At 43.4% G+C, this 20,851-nt stretch overlaps 2 protein-coding genes across 3 annotated transcripts in view; both read left to right on the top strand.

The window, feature by feature from the left end:
• The first annotated feature begins 5,562 nt into the window (after positions 1–5,562).
• Positions 5,563–20,851, top strand: part of LOC309554800 (C-terminal-binding protein 2) — a 37,268-nt gene continuing 21,979 nt past the window's right edge. Inside the window, exon 1 of one of the 2 annotated variants that reach the window (XM_082256503.1) lies at positions 5,563–5,604. The gene's annotated coding sequence lies outside the window, so the exon portion shown is untranslated. The remainder of the gene's footprint in view (positions 5,605–20,851) is intronic. The other variant, XM_082256504.1, reaches the window with a different exon arrangement.
• On the top strand, positions 13,136–14,889 carry LOC309554464 (protein BANP-like). The gene has a single exon (XM_082256208.1). The coding sequence runs from the start codon at positions 13,258–13,260 to the stop codon at positions 14,776–14,778; it is 1,521 nt and encodes a 506-aa protein (XP_082112334.1). The 5' UTR covers positions 13,136–13,257; the 3' UTR covers positions 14,779–14,889.

The following is a 20,851-nucleotide window of genomic DNA, read 5'->3' as shown; positions in this document are numbered from 1 at the left end:
TGAATTGTAGACCCTGCAACAGCAAAGGAGGCTTTTAGCAAAGATTTCAACTTTTTATCACCTGGATCTTTAAAAACCTGGGCATTATCCCCAGGACAGGTTAAACTTTTGTTAACAGAAGAAATGGCAGCATCCACAGTAGGTATACTCCATTTTTTTGTTAACCTTTCCTCAAAAGTATACAATAGAGAACATATTTTGGGAGGAACAAAAATCCTATCAGGATGATCCCAATCAGCATACATTACCTGCTCCAAGAGAGGATGTAAGGGAAAAGCCTGAGGAATATGAGGAGGGTGCAATGAGCCTAGAGAGGAAAAAGAGACTTCAGAAATTTTTAAGGGAGGAAATTTGTATCCAGACCGAAGCATTTCAGTAAGAGACCGAACCAACAATCTCTGGGTTTGAGAGACTGATAAAGACTCCTCTGACCCTGACTCCCCAGAAGTGGAAACCTCAGCTTGATCATCCATAAGGTCATTGTCAGCTACTTCTTCCACATTCTCTGCCCAATCCTAAACTGATTCAAAGGGTGGCTCAGGTGAGGGGGATCTATCATGTTTCCTCCCTCCTTGCGATGATGCAATCATGCCAGTAATCTTACCCTCAAGGCTGGCCGATGCCAAATCATCCTTAGTGACATAGGCTAAGATGTGGCTACTATGCCTGACAACGGTTATGGCTGAGATTGGCTAGTTGCCTCTGGCCCTTCAGGGGAGGTAAACACAGAGGAAGCATGACTAGGATCTTAGAGTCCTGACAGCGGCACCACAGTGCCCCTTCCAGCTGTGCCCCCCCCCCCACTCCACTTTCGGGAGGACATTGCTCTTAGGCAAGACAAACTTGAAGTTATCATGGATTGCTACTCTGTGATACTAATACATATATATTTTGCTTATGAGTGTATATGCAGCTCATAAATTGATTTTAATATTGTATGTTTACTATATGTCTTTCACATCTGTGTTTTTCCTATTTTAAACATAACAATAGAATGTGTATATTTTAAAATCTTTATTTGTTTTTTGGCACCTTAAAAATCCCCAACCCAATTTTCTCTTTCACCCAATACGTATGGGTGGTTGAGTTTTCCTATCTTTACAATTGGAATGTGGTGCCTTTGGGTTCTTTTTCCAGACAAAATCTTCTATCGATTATTAAAAATGACCTTTCCTTTTCAATCTGCAGCTCTGTAATTTTCTGAAAATGCAATTCAATACGGCTAACTGGAGGTGTTCTGTACACAGAATGTGTTCTGACCACACCCCAGAAACATAATTTCCTGCTTGTTTGATTGGCTCACTGATTTTCCCAGAAGTCTGCCTAACATACAAGTCAGATTTCAGGCATCCCCTGCAGGGCTGGACTGGCCTACCGGGATAGCGGGAGATTTCCCAGTAGGCCGCTTCAGTGTTGCCAACCGCCTGCATATGTCGGTTATGGGCAGCAGCGCCCGTAAACAGTATGGCTGCGGACCGACAGTGCAACTGCGCATGCGCCCTTCCCAAAGCCTGCCGGGCTTGAGAAAGCTCATACACGCTCGGCCGAGCGGGCGAATGCGCCGTAAAGTAATGGCGCCACCATTTTTTAATGTGAGGCACACGGTCTCTGCGCAGCAACGGTGCCTTGTTGTCACATCAGCAGGTAAGACCAGACCCCGGACCACTCCACAGCCTCTGACCACCCCCTGCTCCATGTCCCCAGCCTCTGACTAGGCCACCACCTGCACCATGTCTGCAGCCGCTGATCACCACCTGCACCATGTCCGCAGCCGCTGACCACCCCCTGCAACATGTCCGCTTACAACACCACCACCTGCACCATGTCTGCAGCCGCCGACCACCACCTGCACAATGTCTGCAGCCTCTGACCTGACCACCACCTGCAACATGTCCGCAGCCTCTGACCTCCCCCTACACCATGTCCACAGCCGCTGACCAGACCACCACCTGCACCATGTCTGCAGCCTCTGACCAGACCTCCACCTGCACCATGTCTGCAGCCTCTGACCAGACCACTACCTGCACCATACCCGCAGCCTCTGACCACCCCCTGAAACAAGTCCGCAGCCACTGACCAGGACACCTCATGCACCATGACTGCAGCCACTGACCAGATCACCCCCTGCACCATTTCTACAGCCTCTGAACACCCCCTGTACCATGTCCGTAGCCACTAAATAGGCATGCGGTCTCTGCGCAGCGAAGGTGCCTTGTTGTCACATCAGCAGGTAAGATCAGACCCTGGACCACTCCACAGCCTCTGACCACCCCCTGCTCCATGTCCCCAGCCTCTGACTAGGCCACCACCTGCACCATGTCTGCAGCCGCTGACCAACCCCTGCACCATGTCTGCAGCCACTGACCACCACCTGCACCATGTCTGCAGCCACTGACCACCACCTGCACCATGTCTGCAGCCACTGACCACCACCTGCACCATGTCTGCAGCCTCTGACATCTATACCATGTCCACAACCTCTGACCATCTCTTGTCTTTAATCATGTCTGCAGTCTCTGAGGGGGAGGCTGGAGAGGAGATTGCTCTAATATATATATATATAAAGCCCTATGTGCTTTCATATCTATCTTATTTATATATAATACACTCTTCAAATGTGCTTTAAAATGCATGGTTTTCCCTTTTATGAACAAGAAAACAATGACGTTATGCTGTTGGGATGGTATACTATATATAGCTATGGGGCTGGCATGAAATTATTTCCAGGGCTGGTTTTTATTCCCACTCTGGCCATGATCCTCTGCAACAGAAATGTCATTTTTGGTGAGATACTCCCAAAGGGAATCACATCTAAGGTCCCTTTCACACTTGTGCGAATTGTCCTGCGACTTGAGACTGCAAAGTCGCATGACACGTCGTACCTCATGATTTCCAATGAGGCCCATTCACATACCTCCCAACTTTTTGAGATGGAAATGAGGGACACCTTTTAAGAAAAGTATGTAGGCATAGGACACACCCCTTGTCATGCCCCCTTAAAGGAGAATTATACAAAAAAATATTAGTTAACCCTAGAAGTGCTTGATTTTGACCACTACTTTTCCTTTATACTGGGTTTTGAAATTTACAAATGCAGCAATTTACAAACGGGGTGACAGGTTTAGTACTGGGAAACACTTTTTGAAAGATAAAAAGTGCATTTTATATACAACTATATAGAGCAGACCAAAATGAGGGACACATGAGGAGGAAATAGGGACAGAGGGACTTTATTCCAAATCAGGGACAGTCTCTCAAAATCAGGGACAGTTGAGAGCTATGCATTCATACCTGTGCGACTTCAAAGAATTCCCTGCACTACTTTGGTCCGACTTTGATGAGACTTGAGGTCCATAGACCTCAACATTACTTCAAGTCAGGTGAAAGTTGCGTCAAAGAGGCATCACAGTAGCGTGACTTTCAGGTTGTACAAGTTTGAAATGGGCCTAAAGGGATGCAGACCCAGTAGCTTTCCTCATTTGTGCCCTGCAAGTGAAACAGCTGATTGACAATTATGAAACCACTTAGATTTATTTTCCCACGTGGACGCAGACAAACACAGGGATTTCTTTCGAATAACAAAAGGTAGAAATCTTCATCAAAGTTTGTTTAAGCCCCGGTTCACATTAGTGTGATCACAGAGATCGCATGTAATTTGGAGCGCACTGCTCCTAAATTACATGCGATCTCATGTGCGGTGCAAATTTCAGCCATACACTTTGTAAGGCTGAATTTGCACCGCATCTGCACTAAACACGCACCTGACCCTTTTTTTATCCGCAGCAGAATCGGATTGCATAGTGGTTCACACTAGTGCGATCCGATTCCATACTTGCCAACTGTCCCTTTTTTCCAGGGACAGTCCCTGCAAATAGGAGCCTGTCCCAGGTAATTTATATTGTCCCTGGAAGCGCCTGTTAATCGGGCTGCCCATAAATGTTACGCAGAAGAAGTGCAGCTGAATGGGAGACTTATTCCAACTCTGCTACTGTGGCCTTAAGTTTGAAATTCCCTTTTTAATTTCCTGTAATTCTCTCTATATTTAGTAGACTCTATAATCTTATAAGTAGGCGAGATTAATTATGCAGAGTGGGCGGAGCTTCAGGGAAGTGTGGTAATTGATAGCTGTGCTGCAAAGTGTCCCTGGAATTTTTTTTTAAATGTTGGCAACTATGCGATTCTGTGCGAACTTGCAGATCGCACTGCGATATGCGATCGCAACTGGGGGTGTCATGCATATGGCAATGTGAACTGCCAGGGGTGCGGGTGCATATTCGCAGCGTTCCCGTATCACACAAATGTGAACCGGGACTAAATCCTTGCAATGTACATAGATCACCCAGAGGGGGATGGGTTTTTTTCTCAACAAAAGTGGAGTCACGCTTTAACCACTTTACCCCCGCTCACTTTGCTGCTACTGCAGCAAAGTGGCTCGTTCCCGTCCAGCGACGTAGACCTACGTCGCTGGACTCCGCCCCTTGTGGGCGGCGCGCGCGCCGCCGGAGGCTTGCTCCCGCTGTTTTCAGTCACAGCGGGAGTCGGGCCAGGGGAGGAGCAGCGGCGATCGCCGCTGGTCTTACCCGATCGTCGGGGATCGAGTCTGGAGATCCGCCCGCTGTGTGTCTGAAGTGACAGACAGTGACAGATTGCAGGATTCAGCATAGCTGAACCCTGGATCTGTCCTTGTGTCACTCTGTCACCTCCCCCCCACACGTCAGTAAGCACCAGGCATACATTAACCCCTCCCTCTCCAATAAAATTAACCCCTTCCCTGCCAGTGTCATTTTTACAGTAACAGTGCATATATATAGCACTGATTACTGCAGTAATGTCACTGGTACCCCCAAAAGTGTCAAAAATGTCAGTCAAGGGTCCGATCTGTCCGCCGCAATGTCGCAGTCCCGCAAAAAAAAATCGCAGATCGCCGCCATTACGCGTTAAAAAAAAAAACACCAAAAGTGACAGAAATCTTTCCCTTTGTTAGTAAACGCAATAACTTTTGCGCAAACCAATAAAAATACGCTTATTGTGATTTTTTTTTACCAAAAATATGTAGCAAAAAATAAATTGGCCAAAAATTAAAAAAAATTTAGATTTTTACATTTTTTTGGGGGGAATTTCATATAAAAAAATGTGAAAAATATTGTTATTTTTTCAAAATAAACGCTCTTTTTTTGTTTATAGCGCAAAAAGTAAAAATCGCACAGGTGATCAAATACCACCAAAAGAAAGCTCTGTTTGTGGGGAAAAAAAGGACGTAAATTTCGTTTGGGTACGGCGTCGCACGACCGTGCAATTGTCAGTTAAAGTCGCACAGCGCCGAATCGCAAAAAGTGGCCTGGACGGAAGACAGCAAAATCCTCCAGTGGTAAAGTGGTTAATACTAGCTGAAATTGCCTGAAATACAATCTCTGGTCTCTTGGCGGTGTTAGGAGTGGGCGAGTTGTATTTCTTGACTCTAAGCTGTAGATGGCGCTGGGCGTTCATAGACCGGCACATAGCCTCTCTTAACACTAGTGACCTCGGTGGTACTCCCAGCAGGCACTTCCTGGTTCCTGCGTGAGCAGCTGGTGAGAGCGCGACGGGTCCGGTGGGGAGGAGAAGGTGAGTAGGCGAGGGACAGGGGGCGGAGGGAAGTGGGGGACCGGGGAGGTGGCGGCGGGGCGGGTATAAGGGCGCGCCTTGGCTGTGTGGCTTTAGAAAGGACAGTTTAACCCTCACACGTTCTCTGCTGTCCGCTTGTGGTGTCTTCTCATTGTAGTGACTTACTCCGAGTGGAGGAGCAGCGCTGGGCTCCGGGCACATCTGCCGCCCCCAGCCATGCATCCATATGGCATTGCTTGTGAGCTCTGCGCTGCCCCCAGTGCACTGTTTGGCTTATTGCTGTAGCCGGGCAGCAGCGCTGTGTGATACGCGGTTGTCCTTAGCAGGGCAGCCGTTGCCCGGGGGCTGATGGGGTGTGTTCATCCTGCTCTGTACTGGGTAACACTTGTAGACTTCTGCTCCTGGCTCATATAAAAAAGCCATCAGAGTTTCCCCTCTACGTTCAGATGGGGCTACTCATAAAATCACACAGCTCTGCCATCCATTAGCTGGTCTGACTGACACAAAGGCTTGTTGGTAAACATGTACTGGCCAGGGGTATGTTCTATTATAGGACTGGGAAGCACTGCTGTCCTGGAAGGGGGGACACCGCTGATCTCTAGGAGTCTAAAGACCCCTACAAACGATCAGATTCAAAATTCCGCTTTCTAAAGCTGGATACACACTATGCAACTTTTGTTGTTAGATTTACCTTCAATCATGTAGTGCAAGGGCCTGCCTAAATGCAAACAAATTTGAAAGTGTTTAGGTTTGACCTCGTATGTGTTTTTGGTAAATCTAAAGAAAATTGTATTGTGTGTATCCAGCTTAAGTGATCATAACGATAATCTGATTATTAGTACAGAGCTTTCGAGAGCCGATCACGAAAGTTTATCCGAAAAAAAAAGTTTTTCTTGTGCGATACCAGATCGTACGATTTTTGTTGAGTCAGTACAGTCTTTGTCTGAAAATACAGTACAGTACATCACTTCTAAATTATTATTCCGTCGTACAAGAATTTCCGTAACTTTAGTGTGAGATTAGCATGCCAAAAAAAAAGGGGGGGGGGCGGTAATTCTTCCAATCTCATCGTGTGTACGAGGTATTAGTCAGTATGTTCATTATGTCTAATTACACAGCAGCCATTCTCATCCCCAGGTGCCCTAATTGTATTCTATTTCCTTTCATGTCTCCCCAACGTGTTCTGTAGCCATTTACATCGGTCTCCAAACCTTTTGCGTCAGTCCAGCCAATCACAGCCGCGGATGCGCTTATGTTAAGGTAGATCTCCGGCCAAACATTTTGTTTTCTAGTTTTAAACAGAGTGGGGAGGGAGAAGAATGTTGTTTGGTTTTATTGCTGCGACCTCACTGGGGACAGTTACTCTTCGCCATTGTCACTCTAAGGCCCCTTTCACACCTGGCTGTGATGTTGGCACGCCTTTGACTTGACTTGAAGCAATGCCTGTGTAATCTTGAGGTCTATGGACCTCAAGTCGCATCAAAGTCGTTATGACTTGAAGTTGAACAGATATAAACGGTACTCATTGGAAATCGTGTGGCACGACCTGTCATGCAACTTTACTGTCCCAAGTCACAGGACAAGTCGCACAAGTGTGAAAGGGGCTTAACAGAGAGTGAAAGCAATAACAGAAGTTTACTTCTGTCTCCGGAATGAAAGGTGTGGGCAAACCTTACAGAGTATAAGAGCCCATTCAGACTAGCGCGACTTGTCAGGCGACCAAGTCGCGGTCCGTTGCTCGCCATTGAGTAGTACAGGACCCGTTCTAATAGGAGCGACACAAGTCGCTCCGACTTAGAAAAAGGGTCCTGTACTACTTTGGGGTGACTTGCATAGACTTCCATTATGTGAAGTCCCTGCAAGTCGCACTGTGACTTCATAGGTTGCCCCTCAAAGTCGGATCATGCCAGTCTGAATGGGCTGTTATATCTGGGTTTTTCTTTTTAAAGTGATATTAAAGACTTTTTTTTCGGTTTAAAAACAAACATGTTATACTTTCCTGCTTTGTGCAGTTGGTTTTGCACAGAGCAGCCCAGATCCTCCTCTTCTTGGGTCCCTTTTTTGCGTTCTTTGCCCCTCCCTCCTAACGAGTGCCTCCACAGCAAGCAGCTTGCTATAGGGGCACCCGAGCTGCTGCTCTGTGTGTCCAATCATACATGGAGCCATGGCTCGGCCCTGCCCTCTCTCTCCTCATTGGCTCACTGACTTTGAGAGCAGGGGCGCCGCTGTCTCAGCCAATAAGAGAGTCCCCAGACCGCTGAGGCTCTTGTGCAACACCGCTGGAACGAGATGGGGCTCAGGTAAGTGTTAGGGGGGCTCCTGAACACAGGTTTTTTTTTATCCTAATGCATAGAATGCAATAAGATAAAAAAGGTCTGCCATTAGAACCACTTTAAAAGCATGTTGCATGTTAAAATCAGTTTTTTTTATTTTTAGCTAGTAAATTACCTCGAACCCCCCCCCCCCCCCATACATTACGTAGTTTCTTAAAGCAAAGGCCCTGGAGAATAAAATGGTGGTTGTTGCAACTTTTTATGTCACACAATATTTGCCCAGCTGTTTATTAAATGCAGATTATCAGGAAAAAATACATTTTTAATAAATCTTAGTGCACACAAACCCAATTTATTTTTTGCAAAATATAAAAGATGATGCTATGCCAAGTGAATAGACTCCAAACGTGTTTTAAAATTGCGCATGCCTGTGGGATGGCGATAAACCATTGTATTATAAATTATCCATAGGTGACGCTTTTATACTTTACCGGCTAGTAGTTTAGTGTTAAACAGGAGGTCTGGCACTAGAACTATTGCTGTAACTTTGGCATTTGTGGCGATACCTCATGTGTGGCGCCATCACCGTTTACACATACATGCAGGATCTATGTGCACAGAGGGAACAGGGGGGGCTTTAATGTTTTTTTATTAGCATTTGTTTACACTGTTTCCCCCCCCGGCCCTTTTTTTAATTCAACTTTTTTGCAATCACGGAATGAGCAACATCTTTTGTGATAGCATAGGCAGCGACAAGTACTCTTTAAGGAAAGATCTGAGGACTATTGGACCAAGATCGGTTTGATTGGCTGCTTCACTAGCCAATAACGGCTAGTAAATAGCCGGTAGTGATGAAATCCTTGTCACTTGTGGTTTCTTACTTCAAAGAAGAGATTGGGAACGGATGGGCACCAGACGGTGGGAGGGGCTGGAGCAATGAGCCTGGTGTAATCACTCCCTGAAGAGAAAGTTCACCCCTCTGTTTCTCTTCCCTTTTGGAAATCCCCCCCCCTCGGTTTTTCTCAGGGACAATGGTCAGAAATACAAAGTGTGGAGAAATCCAAAATGTTGGAGTTGTCCCCAGAACAAGAGGTGAGGTTACATCTTCCAGTGGAGACCCCTGTTCAGCCATCTAAGAGAGGATTTCTTCTAACTTTTTTTTTTACAACTCTGGGACAGGGCGTGAAGTGGAAGTATCTCCAATGGTACTCTTTCCAAAATTGAAAAAAAAAAAAAAAATCCAGGTATACATACACATTAATGATCAATTGTCTAGCTTTGGTAACTAAGCCTAAGCTCTTTAAAATTGTGTTGATGGTAGCTGAATCCTACATATGAGCACTAAAAGTTCCTTTTGCTGCTATGCTGCCCAAAACATTATTGATGTCATGCAGAGTTGACAAAACAGAGCACACAGACCCTAGTGTGATTAACCTTTTTATTGTAAAACTCAATTAACAGCCTAATCTAATGCACTTACAAAGGCACATCTTGCTTAGAGCTCATAAGTTATCTTAAATCTAAGCAAGAACCAACATATGTAAATATATCAAGAGGTTTTTCAAGCATTGTGTAGCAATATATTATTATTTAACCACTTGACCTCAGGAAGATTTTACCCCCTTCATGACCAGGCAATTTTTTGCTATTTAGCACTATGCTACTTTAACTGGTAATTGTGCGGTCATGCAACGCTGTACCCAAACAAAGTTTTTTTATATAGTTTCTTTCACACAAAGAGAGCTTTCTTTTGGTGGTGTTTGATTACCACATTTTTTTTTCTTTTTGTGATTTAAAGAAAAAAGACCGAAATTTTGAAAAAAAAAAAAAAATTTTTTTTCTAATTTCTGCTACAAAACATATAAAAAAATGTCTTCATAGATTTAGGCCAAAATGTATTTTGCTACATGTCTTTGATAAAAAAAAATAAAAAAAAAATCACAATAGGTGTATTTTGATTGGTTTGTGTGAAAGTTATAGCACCTACAAACGCTTATGCTGTGTATGTATATATACTGGATTTTTTTTTTTTTTTTTTTATATACTACTAATGGCACTGATCAGTGACCTATAATGGGATTGCGATAGTGTGGCGGACAATCTGACACTAACTGACGGGGGGAACTGACTGGCACTGTACTATGACATTAGCTGGGAAGGCGTTAAATGTGTACCGAACTGTGTAATGTGTGTACAGTATACTGATTTTACTACTAGATCTCCAAGTTTCTCATTCCTGCTTTGCAGAGAGATCGTTCTCTCTATACAGAGCTCTGTGTTGATTGTCAACACGGAGCTCTGGCCTTTAATTGTACACAGCCGATCAGCAGATCCCGGTCGTAAACCATTGGCCTGGACTTGCTGACAGAATCCTTCGGCATACATTCACAGTAGGTGCCATGCAGTTGCCTTAAACCTAGATGCAGGCAGTGCAGGCTGCGCTTTGGGAATGGTCCCACATTCTTCTGGGACCTGTGATATGTCCTAGAAGGCTGTTGGCGAAAGGGGGAAGGTGAACTTCTGCTCGGATCGCCTAGGTGATCTGGGGGGGAAGTGGGAGAGCGAGTACCTGTCAAAAGGGCCAATTGTAAGAGGAGGGGGGAGGAAGCAAACAAGGGAAATTTAAAAGGTTAGTTGTACTAGGGTTTGTGCACTCTTTGTCAGTTTTTTTTTTTCATAGTGTCTGGTACCCAGCGAGCTGCAATTACCCAAAGTTTTTATTTTAATTTATATTTGTGTCTGGACTGTGGAGCCATGGACTAGATTGTAGCTGGTCTATTGTTGGGTGCCAATTAGCAAAATTACTAGATATATGATGTTTTATATTGTTGTGATGGTTTGTTATTCAGAGTACATCAGGACAGCATGTATTGTTTGGGTAGCAGTGCACATGATCCCAATTTTAATTTGAAATTATATATATTTATGAGAGGCACTGAAATTTCGGCAGCCAAAAATCAGCATTTTGCAGATGAGGTGCCACGCTCCCAGCACAAAGGGAGATAGACAAATATGCGGCCCCATGCAAAGAAAAGCCCAGTCCAGTGAGGCCACATATTTGTGTGATTGCGTGAAGGGGTTAAAGTAGAACTAAAGACAAACATCTTTTTTTTTTTTTTTTTAATTTTGGATAGAGTAAGAGAGAGTTATAACCCCTGTCAGTTTTTGTTTTTTTCCATCTACGTATTTTTTGGGAGAACCTTCACTTCCTGTCATATAGCCAAAGCAGAAAGTGAGGCCCCCCAGGTTACCAAAATAGGTGTCCCCATTGGATGATTTCACCTCTATTACTTTCTTTTCTGGGGACAACCCACAATTTGGTAATTTCTTTTACTTTCATCATCAGTGATAATTGTAAATCATATGTAACACTACTGCACTTAATACAGGGCTCGACAAAACCCAGGTGCCAGGTCGCTTTGGCGACCTGAAATGGGATCTCGGTGCCCAGGCTCCAGCGAGCCCATCCACCGCTGGCTGTGGCACTAGACACGAGCAACTTCTCATGCTGCTGCCCACTAAACTCCTCACCTTCTTTCTTCCCTTGCGTGGGGAAGCGATGAGTGGGCAGCCTGTCAGCCTCTCCCCTCCATTAGCTGGAGCTTCCCATCCCCTTTTGGCCTTCCCCCCCCAATCAGGAGGCGAGCTTGGGACGACGGCTTCTGCGATTGGCTGGCTGGGAAGATGGCGAGGACAGTGCGTGGAGGAGCCCACAGTGTGCCCTGGCTCTGCCCGATGGCTGAGAGGGACCTGGCCTGAGCCCCGCAGGGAGGGCAACCCGAAATGGGGCCTGGGAGTTGGTAGAACTCTACTCTCCAGGTGATGGGAGACACCCCAGGGGCCCCACCCACAGTGTAAAAGAAGGTGGGACACTGTGTGAGAGGAGTGTATGGGGAAGGGGGATGACACTGTGAGAGGAGTGTATTACTCTGACCACATTGCCCCAGCAATTTTAGGACAGGCTGCATAGAGACCCACCCCCACCCCTATTAGATCAGAGTCCCTGATAGCACCCCCCCCCCCCATTAGATCAGTTCCTTGGTTAGCACCCCCATTAGATCAGTGTTTTTATACTAGAACTCCCCTTAGAGACCCCCCATTATATCAGAGTCCCCTTTTTATCAGTGACCTCTTTAGAGATCATGAGTTGGCCATCTCTGTCGCCCAAAGCAAAGCCCTGCCAGTCAAAAAAAAAACTGGGTCCTAGCTTTTATGGCTGGCTCCTAGATTGAAAGCAAATTTGTCAAGCCCTGGCTTAGTGTACATTAAACAAATTCAGAATATGTGAAAATGAATCTTGCTTTGTAGAAAAGCAGCACACAGTGTTTGAATAAAACACTCAAAACATATGAAACTTAATTAGGTGCGCTAACCCTTTTAAATGCCAATAATAATTTGGGAAAACGTGCAAACCAATGCTAATACATATGTGAACAGTAATTATTATATCAATCCCATAAACATATTAAGTGAATTGTAACTCGTACAAGTTGCGAAAGACCTTTTAGTATTGCACTAAGCATTTTTTAAGTTTGATCGTGCAATGAATAAGAAAACTAACTGAAAATGTAATGTTATAAAACAGGGATAAGAAACAGATGTTAGTAAAAGCAGCACACCTTAAACACATTTACATATAGTTGGGCACACATTAAATCCCTTAATCGCCCTAGATCAGTGGTCCTCAACTCCGGTCCTCGGGGCCCACTAACAGGCCAGATTTTAAGTATTACCTTGGGGAGATGCAGACTAGAATACTGCAATCACTGAGCAGCAAATTAGATCACCTGTGATGTAATTTAGTTATCTTGCAAACCTGGCCTGGTAGTGGGCCCCGAGGACTGGAGTTGAGGACCACAACCCTAGATGTTAACCCCTTCCCAGCCAGTGTCATTAGTACAGTGACAGTGTATATTAATATAACTGATCACTGTATTAAAGTCACTGGCAGTTAGTGTCAGATTGCCTGCCACACTATTCCAGTCCCACTATAAGTCGCAGATCACCACCATTAACAGTAAAAAATTAATAACATTTCCAGTATCTAAACCATCATTTGTAGACACTATAACTTTCACACAAACCAGTCAATATACAGTTATTAGAATTTTTTTTTGTATGTAGCAGAATACATTTTGGCCAACATTTTTGAAGAAATTTGTTTTTTTTTTTTTTTTTTGATTGGATATGTTTTATATCAGAAAGTAAAAATATTCTTTTTTCAAATTTTTTGTCCTTGAGTATCGGCGGCAGCGAGGAGTGCCTGGATTCTCACGTGAGGAAGGACGCCATTATCATCCATCAAAACACCACGAGAACTCGCAGAGCCCACACGGACAATTCATCGCATTGAATTTGCGAAGAATTTGGGCAGTTATCAATGATGTCAGACGAGGAGCTGACAGAAATGGTTCAAATAACAGTTGATGATTTACATGGTAACCACCACCCTGTCATGTTAGAAAATCATGAGGTAACAGAAGACAACATGCCGCCTTCACTGAAACGTCAGAGGATAGAAATCAACTCTCAGGACCCATCCATAAAGTCGTTTCTGTTCTCAATCAACCAGACCATCTGTCTGAGGCTGGACAGCATTGAGTCCAAGCTGCAGGTTCTGGAGGCCACTTGTAAATCACTGGAGGAGAAACTGGATATGATCATGAACAAAAAATCAAACCCCATTCAAGTACCCATGGTGGCGGGATCACCACTTGGAGCCACTCAGACCTGGAACAAAGTGCGATGCGTGGTTCCTCAGACAACTTTTATCCTGAATAGTGAAAGGCAAAATTCTGTAGTGGCCCGGCTGCAGAGTCAGGAGGATTCAGTGAACAAGACAACAGAAAGTCTGGAAAATCTACTTAATAGTGCGGTCCTTGGACGAAGACATAACACTATCGTGATGAAGCTACCAGATCCAGATGAAAGCCACAGTCATGATGATAATGACAGCGGATCAGAGGCCAGTGATACACTGTCCAACTCTGGAAACTCCAACATGGGGAACAAGGTTACCCTGATCACTCTAAACTCTGAAGACGATTACCCCAATGGCACATGGCTTGGTGATGAAAACAACCCTGAGATGCGAGTGAGATGTCCAATCACAGCAGCCAATATGCTGCACATAAGCACCAACTGCCGGACAGCAGAGAAAATGGCCCTTACTCTGCTTGATTACCTCTTCCCCCGTGAGGTGCAGGCTGTCTCTAACCTATCAGGACTAGGAAAGCACGGCAAGAAACAGCTGGATCCATTGATGATCTATGGCATAAGATGTCATCTATTCCACAAATTCCGAATCACAGAGTCCGACTGGTACCGGATGAAACAGAGCATTGACTCCAAGTGCCGCACAGCTTGGCGCAGGAAGGAGAGAGGACAGAGCTTGGCTGTAAAAAGCTTCTCACGCAGAACCCCCTCAAACACTTCGTACAACGCAGCTGATGGTGTACAGAATACTGTTTCATCTTCCAGTGACCTACAGCAATCACCGCCTCAGGGGCTTCAGTACGCTCTGGCCAATGCCCAGCAGGTGCAGATCCACCAGATTGGGGAAGATGGCCAGGTCCAGGTGGGACACCTACATATTGCACAGGTACCGCAGGGAGAGCAGGTACAAATAACTCAAGACAGCGAGGGAAACCTGCAGATTCATCAAGTCCACATGGGCCAGGACGGCCAGGTTCTTCAAGGAGCACAACTCATCGCCGTCACCTCTGACCCGACATCTGGTGTAGTTAATGGCTCTCCACTACAGGCCAATGACATCCAAGTCCAGTATGTTCAGCTCGCACCTGTCACTGAACCATCGGGTACAGCTCAGGCTGTAGAAACTCTACAGTCCACTCTTCAGCCGGAGATGCATACTGAGCATGAATCAATCCAGATCCAATAATCCCAGCAGCTGAGCATGTCAGGAGCAAGTGTGTGCCAGCCGTTATTAGCATGGAAGGCACAGGAGCAGTACAAACCCACCAATGAAACCCACTAAGCAGACTTTAATGTGAATATCTCAGAGGACCAAACTGCAATGGAAGCAACTAGCTGTGCAGAATTCATTCAGTTGTTTGTACTCTCCAATATGCTATTATTATTATTTTATTTTTTTTTTTGTTATTTTGTATCTGAAAAAAACAATTCTATCTTTTAAATTTACATTTTCTGTTTAATATAGATCTTTGATTGGCAGAAAAAAAATATGCAATGATCAAGGAACAATTTATTTGCTGTTCTGCATGTGTGAAATAATTCATAGGCCAATAAACTAAAACTGCTAGAAAACAAAATAATGTTCTCATTTTTTTTTTTTTTTTTTTTTGAGATAAAAAAAAAAAAACCCCAGTGGTGATAAAATACCACCAAAAGAAAGCTTTATTTTTGTAAAAAAAAAAAAAAGGTATAAATGTAGTTTTGGTAAAGTGTTGCATGACCTCTCAATCACCAGTTAAAGTAGCACATTGCTAAATAGCAAAGAATGACCTGGTCATGAAGGGGGGGTAAAAGGTTCACGAGGTCAAGTAGTTAAAGTGTAAATAAAAGCATAACTTTTTTTTTTTTTTTTCGCCTTAGTTTTGGGTCGAGTGGAAAGGAATTAGAACATGTGTCTGTGTTTTTTTTTTTTTTTAATTTTCCCGTTAGGGAGAGCCACCCTCTCTATTTGTCCTGCTTACCATTGTTATCAAAAGTGAACATAAAAGATAACCCCAACTTTTTTGTTGACATCAGAACTCTAAAGTTAATTTCACACTGGCATTAAAAGCAGTTGTTTGAGGAACTCGTGTCGAGTCAGGAGGCGTTTGAAGTCTTTCAACGCCTCCCATTCAAGTCTATAGTAACACGTCGCAACCGCACTTGCATACTGTTGTGGCACATTTGCAGCGTGGTTGTGGCACATTGGTACAATGAGAATATTTTCTGGTGATTAAGGATGTGGCTGGGAAGCTGGCCACTGTGTCATTTAACTGATGCGTCATCAGCCGTCGGTGGGGAAACCCCCCCCCCCCCCCAATATATTGAGGGCATTTGCCTAGTATGGTTCAGGAGGGTAGGGGGCTGCTCGCTTGTCCCCCTTTTCTGACCTGCCAGGCTGCATGCTCAGATAAGGGTCTGGTATAGATTTGGCGGGGCATGGTATAGATTTAATTTTGGCATTGGCGAAGGGCTTGGTATAGATTTTGGGGGGGGGGGGGGGATTTTTTTTTTTTTCCCGCCAATGCTTGTTTTTACATTTAGCTTTGTCTTAGTTTTTTTTTTTTTTTTTTTTTTTGCTTTTCACAGGTAAACACTTTAAGGTTTTAACACTTTATTTGGTAGCTTCTGTAATTTGAATCACAGACTCAGAATAGGTACACCCTTTTTTAATCCACATTATAGTATCAGCTCAGTGACTCAAAGTATTGCAGCCAGGCAACTAGCATGTTTAAAGGTCAGCAGTGGCAGTCTTTATATTTACTGTTTCTACATGTTCCGATTAAAAAATATATATTCGGAAACCCGTTCATGACAGTTCAATCAATGCTGTTACAGTGAAGGATGTTAAACAGCAAATCACAGTCTTAAAAAAATTTTAAACCCCCCTCCAGAAGAGTACTTTGTCACTATGGTGACACTGAACTATTCTGAAGTGTGTGTGTGTGTGTGTGTGTGTGTGTATATATATTGTGTGTGTGTGTGTGTGTATGTATGTGTGATATATATAAATTTTTTTATATACACACTGTTGTCAACAGTCAGTATCCCTGATCACTGCCATGCCAGTTATGATTATGCTGTACTGCACTAGTGACAGTATATGGGGAAAAAAAATCAAACAAGTCTTTTATTACCTTTTGTATCACTTGACCCTGCCTTTTTAAATTGTAAGCTCTGAGCGGGCCCTCTTGATTCCTCCTGTATTGTATTGTATTGTAACTATGTTTGCCCTAACATTCTAAAGCGCTGTGCAAACTGTTGGCGCTATATAATTCCCGTACAATAATAATAATTGTGGGAAATTTTTTTTATTTTTTTAACTTAACTCTTCCAAAAAATTACACATTCAAAAAACTTGCCATCCTCTTACTGAATACCCTAGTTTTGGGGGGAATTTACACCGTACTGGCATTTTAGGGCCTCAAGAAATAAAATGGGTTGTCAGTACATCAGAATGAATCCACTTTCAAATATATATCCAATAGTTGGTAGACTATAACTTTCACACAAACTAAATAAAACACACTGATTTCTGTTATTTTTACCAAAGAAATGTAACCGAATACATTTTGGCCTATATTTTTGAAGAAAGATTTATTTACAAAATGTTATAACCGAAAAGTGTGTTTTTTTTGTTTGTTTTATTTTCCTAAATTTTCGGTATATATTTTATATAGCAAAAAAAAAAAAAGAAGAAACCTCTATTTTGTGTGAAAAAAATAATCTAATTTTTGTTTGGGTACAGTGTTGCATCATTGCACAATTGCCAGTTAAGTTGGCGTGGTGCTGAATATCAAAAAAATGCTCTGGTCATGAAGGGGGCAAAACCTTGTGAAGGTCAAGTGGTTAATGAATTTCTCCCAGGAAAGTGTTAAACTCCTTATTTCTAAAGTAGGGTGTGTTCAGGGATTTACAGCTTCCAGCTCATTAACTTCCACCAGAGGGCCCTGACTGGCCTGGTGGGACAGGAGACTTGTAAGGGGAGTTGCTGCCATGGATACCAATTTAGGTATATATTTACCAAAAACGAAAATGTCAGTTTTCAGTGAAATTTCCCTTTTAATTAAGACATAACAGATGTGCCCACCATCGTCTGTGAGTATAAGATTACAATAAGCCAATGTTCTTTCAGATTTTGGTTTCTTGATAATTCTCTGTGTGTTCCTCCACAGAAAAAAAATGTAACCATAACAATGATATCCAGCAAATTATACTGACAATAGCTTGAATATATCATCCCTTTGAGATCAACAAAACTGCAGAAAATACTTTTCCTATCAAACCTTATCCTGCATCCGTTATATAATTAGTAAACCATTATGAAATTTTCCACCTCTAGAAAGCTGATTTTATTACACTGATCCTAAAGGATACATATTCTTGTAATTTGACTGGATTCAGATCTGAGCAGCCTGTTGCACCTATGTTCTAATGTGCATAACAGTAACACGCTGTAATAAACTTCGCTGCAGCTCACAGTAATGCGCAAACAAGGTTGACTGAAGCACCATTGATTTTGCTAGAGTGTAGTGAAAATGCGATTTCTCTACATATGTTCACCCATGTATTCGTTTTTTTGTTTAATGTTCATTTTTTTTTTCTCTCAGATATTGAGTGGGCAGGATAAAAAAATAAAAAAAATACCAGTGACCATATGAGTGCCTTTTGTGTAACTCTCATGCATCTTTTCATTGCTGCATATGGCATCCAGACGTTGATTGGGAATACATACTATCCTTATAATACAGCGATTCACTTTTTCCACATTTTAAGTTACAGCCTTATTCCAAAATGGATTCAATTAATCATTTTCCTCAAAATTCTACAAATACCCCATAATGACATTGTAAAAGTTTGTTTTGAAATTTTTGCAACTTTATTAAAAATTAAAAATCACATGTACATAAGCATTCACAGCCTTTGCCATGACACTCCAAAATTGAGCTCGGGTACATCCTGTTTCCTTCCTTCCCTTCATCTTTGATGTTTCTACAACTTGATTGGAGTCCACCTGTTGTAAATTCAGTTGATTGGACATGATTTGGAAAGGCACATACCTGTCTATATAAAGTTCCACAGTTAACCGTGCATCTCAGAGCACAAACCAAGCCATGAAGTCCAGGGAATTGTCTTGTAGACCTCCGAGATAGGATTATATTGAGGCATAGATCTAGGGAGGAGTACAGAAAGGTTTCTGCAGCATTGAAGGTCCCAATGAGCACAGTGGCCTCTATCATCCGTAAATGCGAGACGTTTTGAACCACTAGGACTCTTCCTAGAGTGGCCAAACTGAGCGATCAGGGGAGAAGAGCCTTAGCCAGGGAGGTGACCAAGAACCCGATGGTCACTCTGACAGAGCTCCAGCGTTTCTCTGTGGAGAGAGGAGAACCTTTCAGAAGAACAACCATCTCTGCAGCACTCCACCAATCAGGCCTGTATGGTAGAGTGGCCAGACGGAAGCCACTTCCTCAGTAAAAAGCACGACAGCCGCCTTGAGTTTTCCAGAAGGCACCGGAAGGACTCATCGGCCATGAGAAACAAAATTCTCTCTGGTCTGATGAAACCTAGATTAAACTCTTTGGCCCGAATGGCAAGTGTCATGTCTGGAGGAAACCAGGCACCGCTCATCACCTGCCCAATATTCTCCCTACAGTGAAGCTGGGGGTGGCAGCATCATGATGTGGGGATGTTTTTCAGCAGCAGGAACTGGGAGACTAGTCAGGATAAAAGGAAAGCTGAATGCAGCAATGTACAGAGACATCCTTGATGAAGACCTGCTCCAGAGCGCTCTGGACCTCAGACTGGGTAGAAGTTTAATCTTCCAACAGGATAACAAGTCTAAGCACACAGCCAAGATGATAAAGGAGTGGCTATGGGACAACTCTGTGAATGTCCCAGCCAGAGCCCAGAACTTAAACCAGATTGAACATCTCTGGAGAGATCTGAAAATTGCTGTGCACAGACACTCCATCCAACCTGGTGGAGCTTAAGAGGTCCTGCAAAGAAGAATGGGGGAAACTGCCCAAAAATAGGTGTGCCAAGCTTGTAGCATCATACTCCAATAATAAATAATAATTTTAAACTTCTTTCACGTTGTCATCATGGGGTATTGTTTGTAGAATTTCGAAGAAAACTATGAATCTAATCCGTTTTGGAAAAAGGCTGTAACCTAACATGTGGAAAAAGGAAAGCACTGTACATAATCTCCTGATATACTGATTTTGTCATGTGCAAAAGCATGCATATACTGTATGGCCAAATCTGTGAAGGTGTTGCTAAAATTAGGACTCTTAGCCTGGTTTCTGTGTCTATGGCCAGCTTTAACCACTTCCGGACCGCCCACCGCAGTTATACGTCGGTACTTTTGACGTTAAATACTAGGGTTATGGCAGCGGGCAGGCGGTCATCTTTTTCATAAAAGTGGTCTCCGCAGCGGATTCGCCGTGGGATCACTTTTATGGGCGGCGGGAAAGGGTGCCCCCCCCCCCCCCCACTTACCGGAGCTGTCAGTATCGAGGAAAATGATCTGGTCCTTTCCCCTCCTAGGCAGGAAGTCGAGTGAAGGCAAGCTGGCCGCCACTCGACTCTATGGCCTTGGAGAACCGGAGCGACGTTGTACGTCGCTTCCTCCCAACGGCCTTAAATTTTTTGAAAAAAAGACCTTTTTTGCTTTTTAGTATAGATGTGAGATCTGAGGTCTTTTTGATCCCAGATCTCAAAATTAAAGAGGACCTGTCCTGCTTATTTTTTTTACAAGAGATGTTTACATTCCTTGTAATGGAAATTAAAGTGATCGAAAAAAAAAATTTTTAAAGGGAAATTATAAAACGAAAAGGTAAAATATAAATAGGAAAAAAAAATTGAAAGGGCCCCATCCCTCCGAGCTCGCGCGCAGAAGCACACCCAAGTCGCGCCCACATTTGTAAACAGTGTTCAAACCACACATGTGAGGTATCGCCGCCATAGTTCGAGCGGGAGCAATAATTCTAGCCCTGGGCTTCCTCTGTAACTCTAAACTGGTACCCTGTAGAAATTTTTAAAACATCGCCGTTGAAGATTTTTAAAGTACCAATGTTTGTCGCCATTCCACGAGGTGTGCGTAATTTTGACGCATGACATGTTGGGTATCTATTTACTCGGCGTAACATTATCAAATTACATTATAAAAAAATTCGGCTAACTTTACTGTTAATTTTTTTTTTTTTTTAATGTAGTGAAATGTATTTTTTCCCAAAAAATTTCGTTGAAAGACTGCTGCGCAACTACCGCGTGACAAA

This window comes from Pelophylax lessonae (genome assembly GCF_965119305.1).
Source record: "Pelophylax lessonae genome assembly, chromosome: 4".
Taxonomy (NCBI): Eukaryota; Metazoa; Chordata; class Amphibia; order Anura; family Ranidae; genus Pelophylax; species Pelophylax lessonae.
This window is presented reverse-complemented; position numbering and strand designations above follow the sequence as displayed.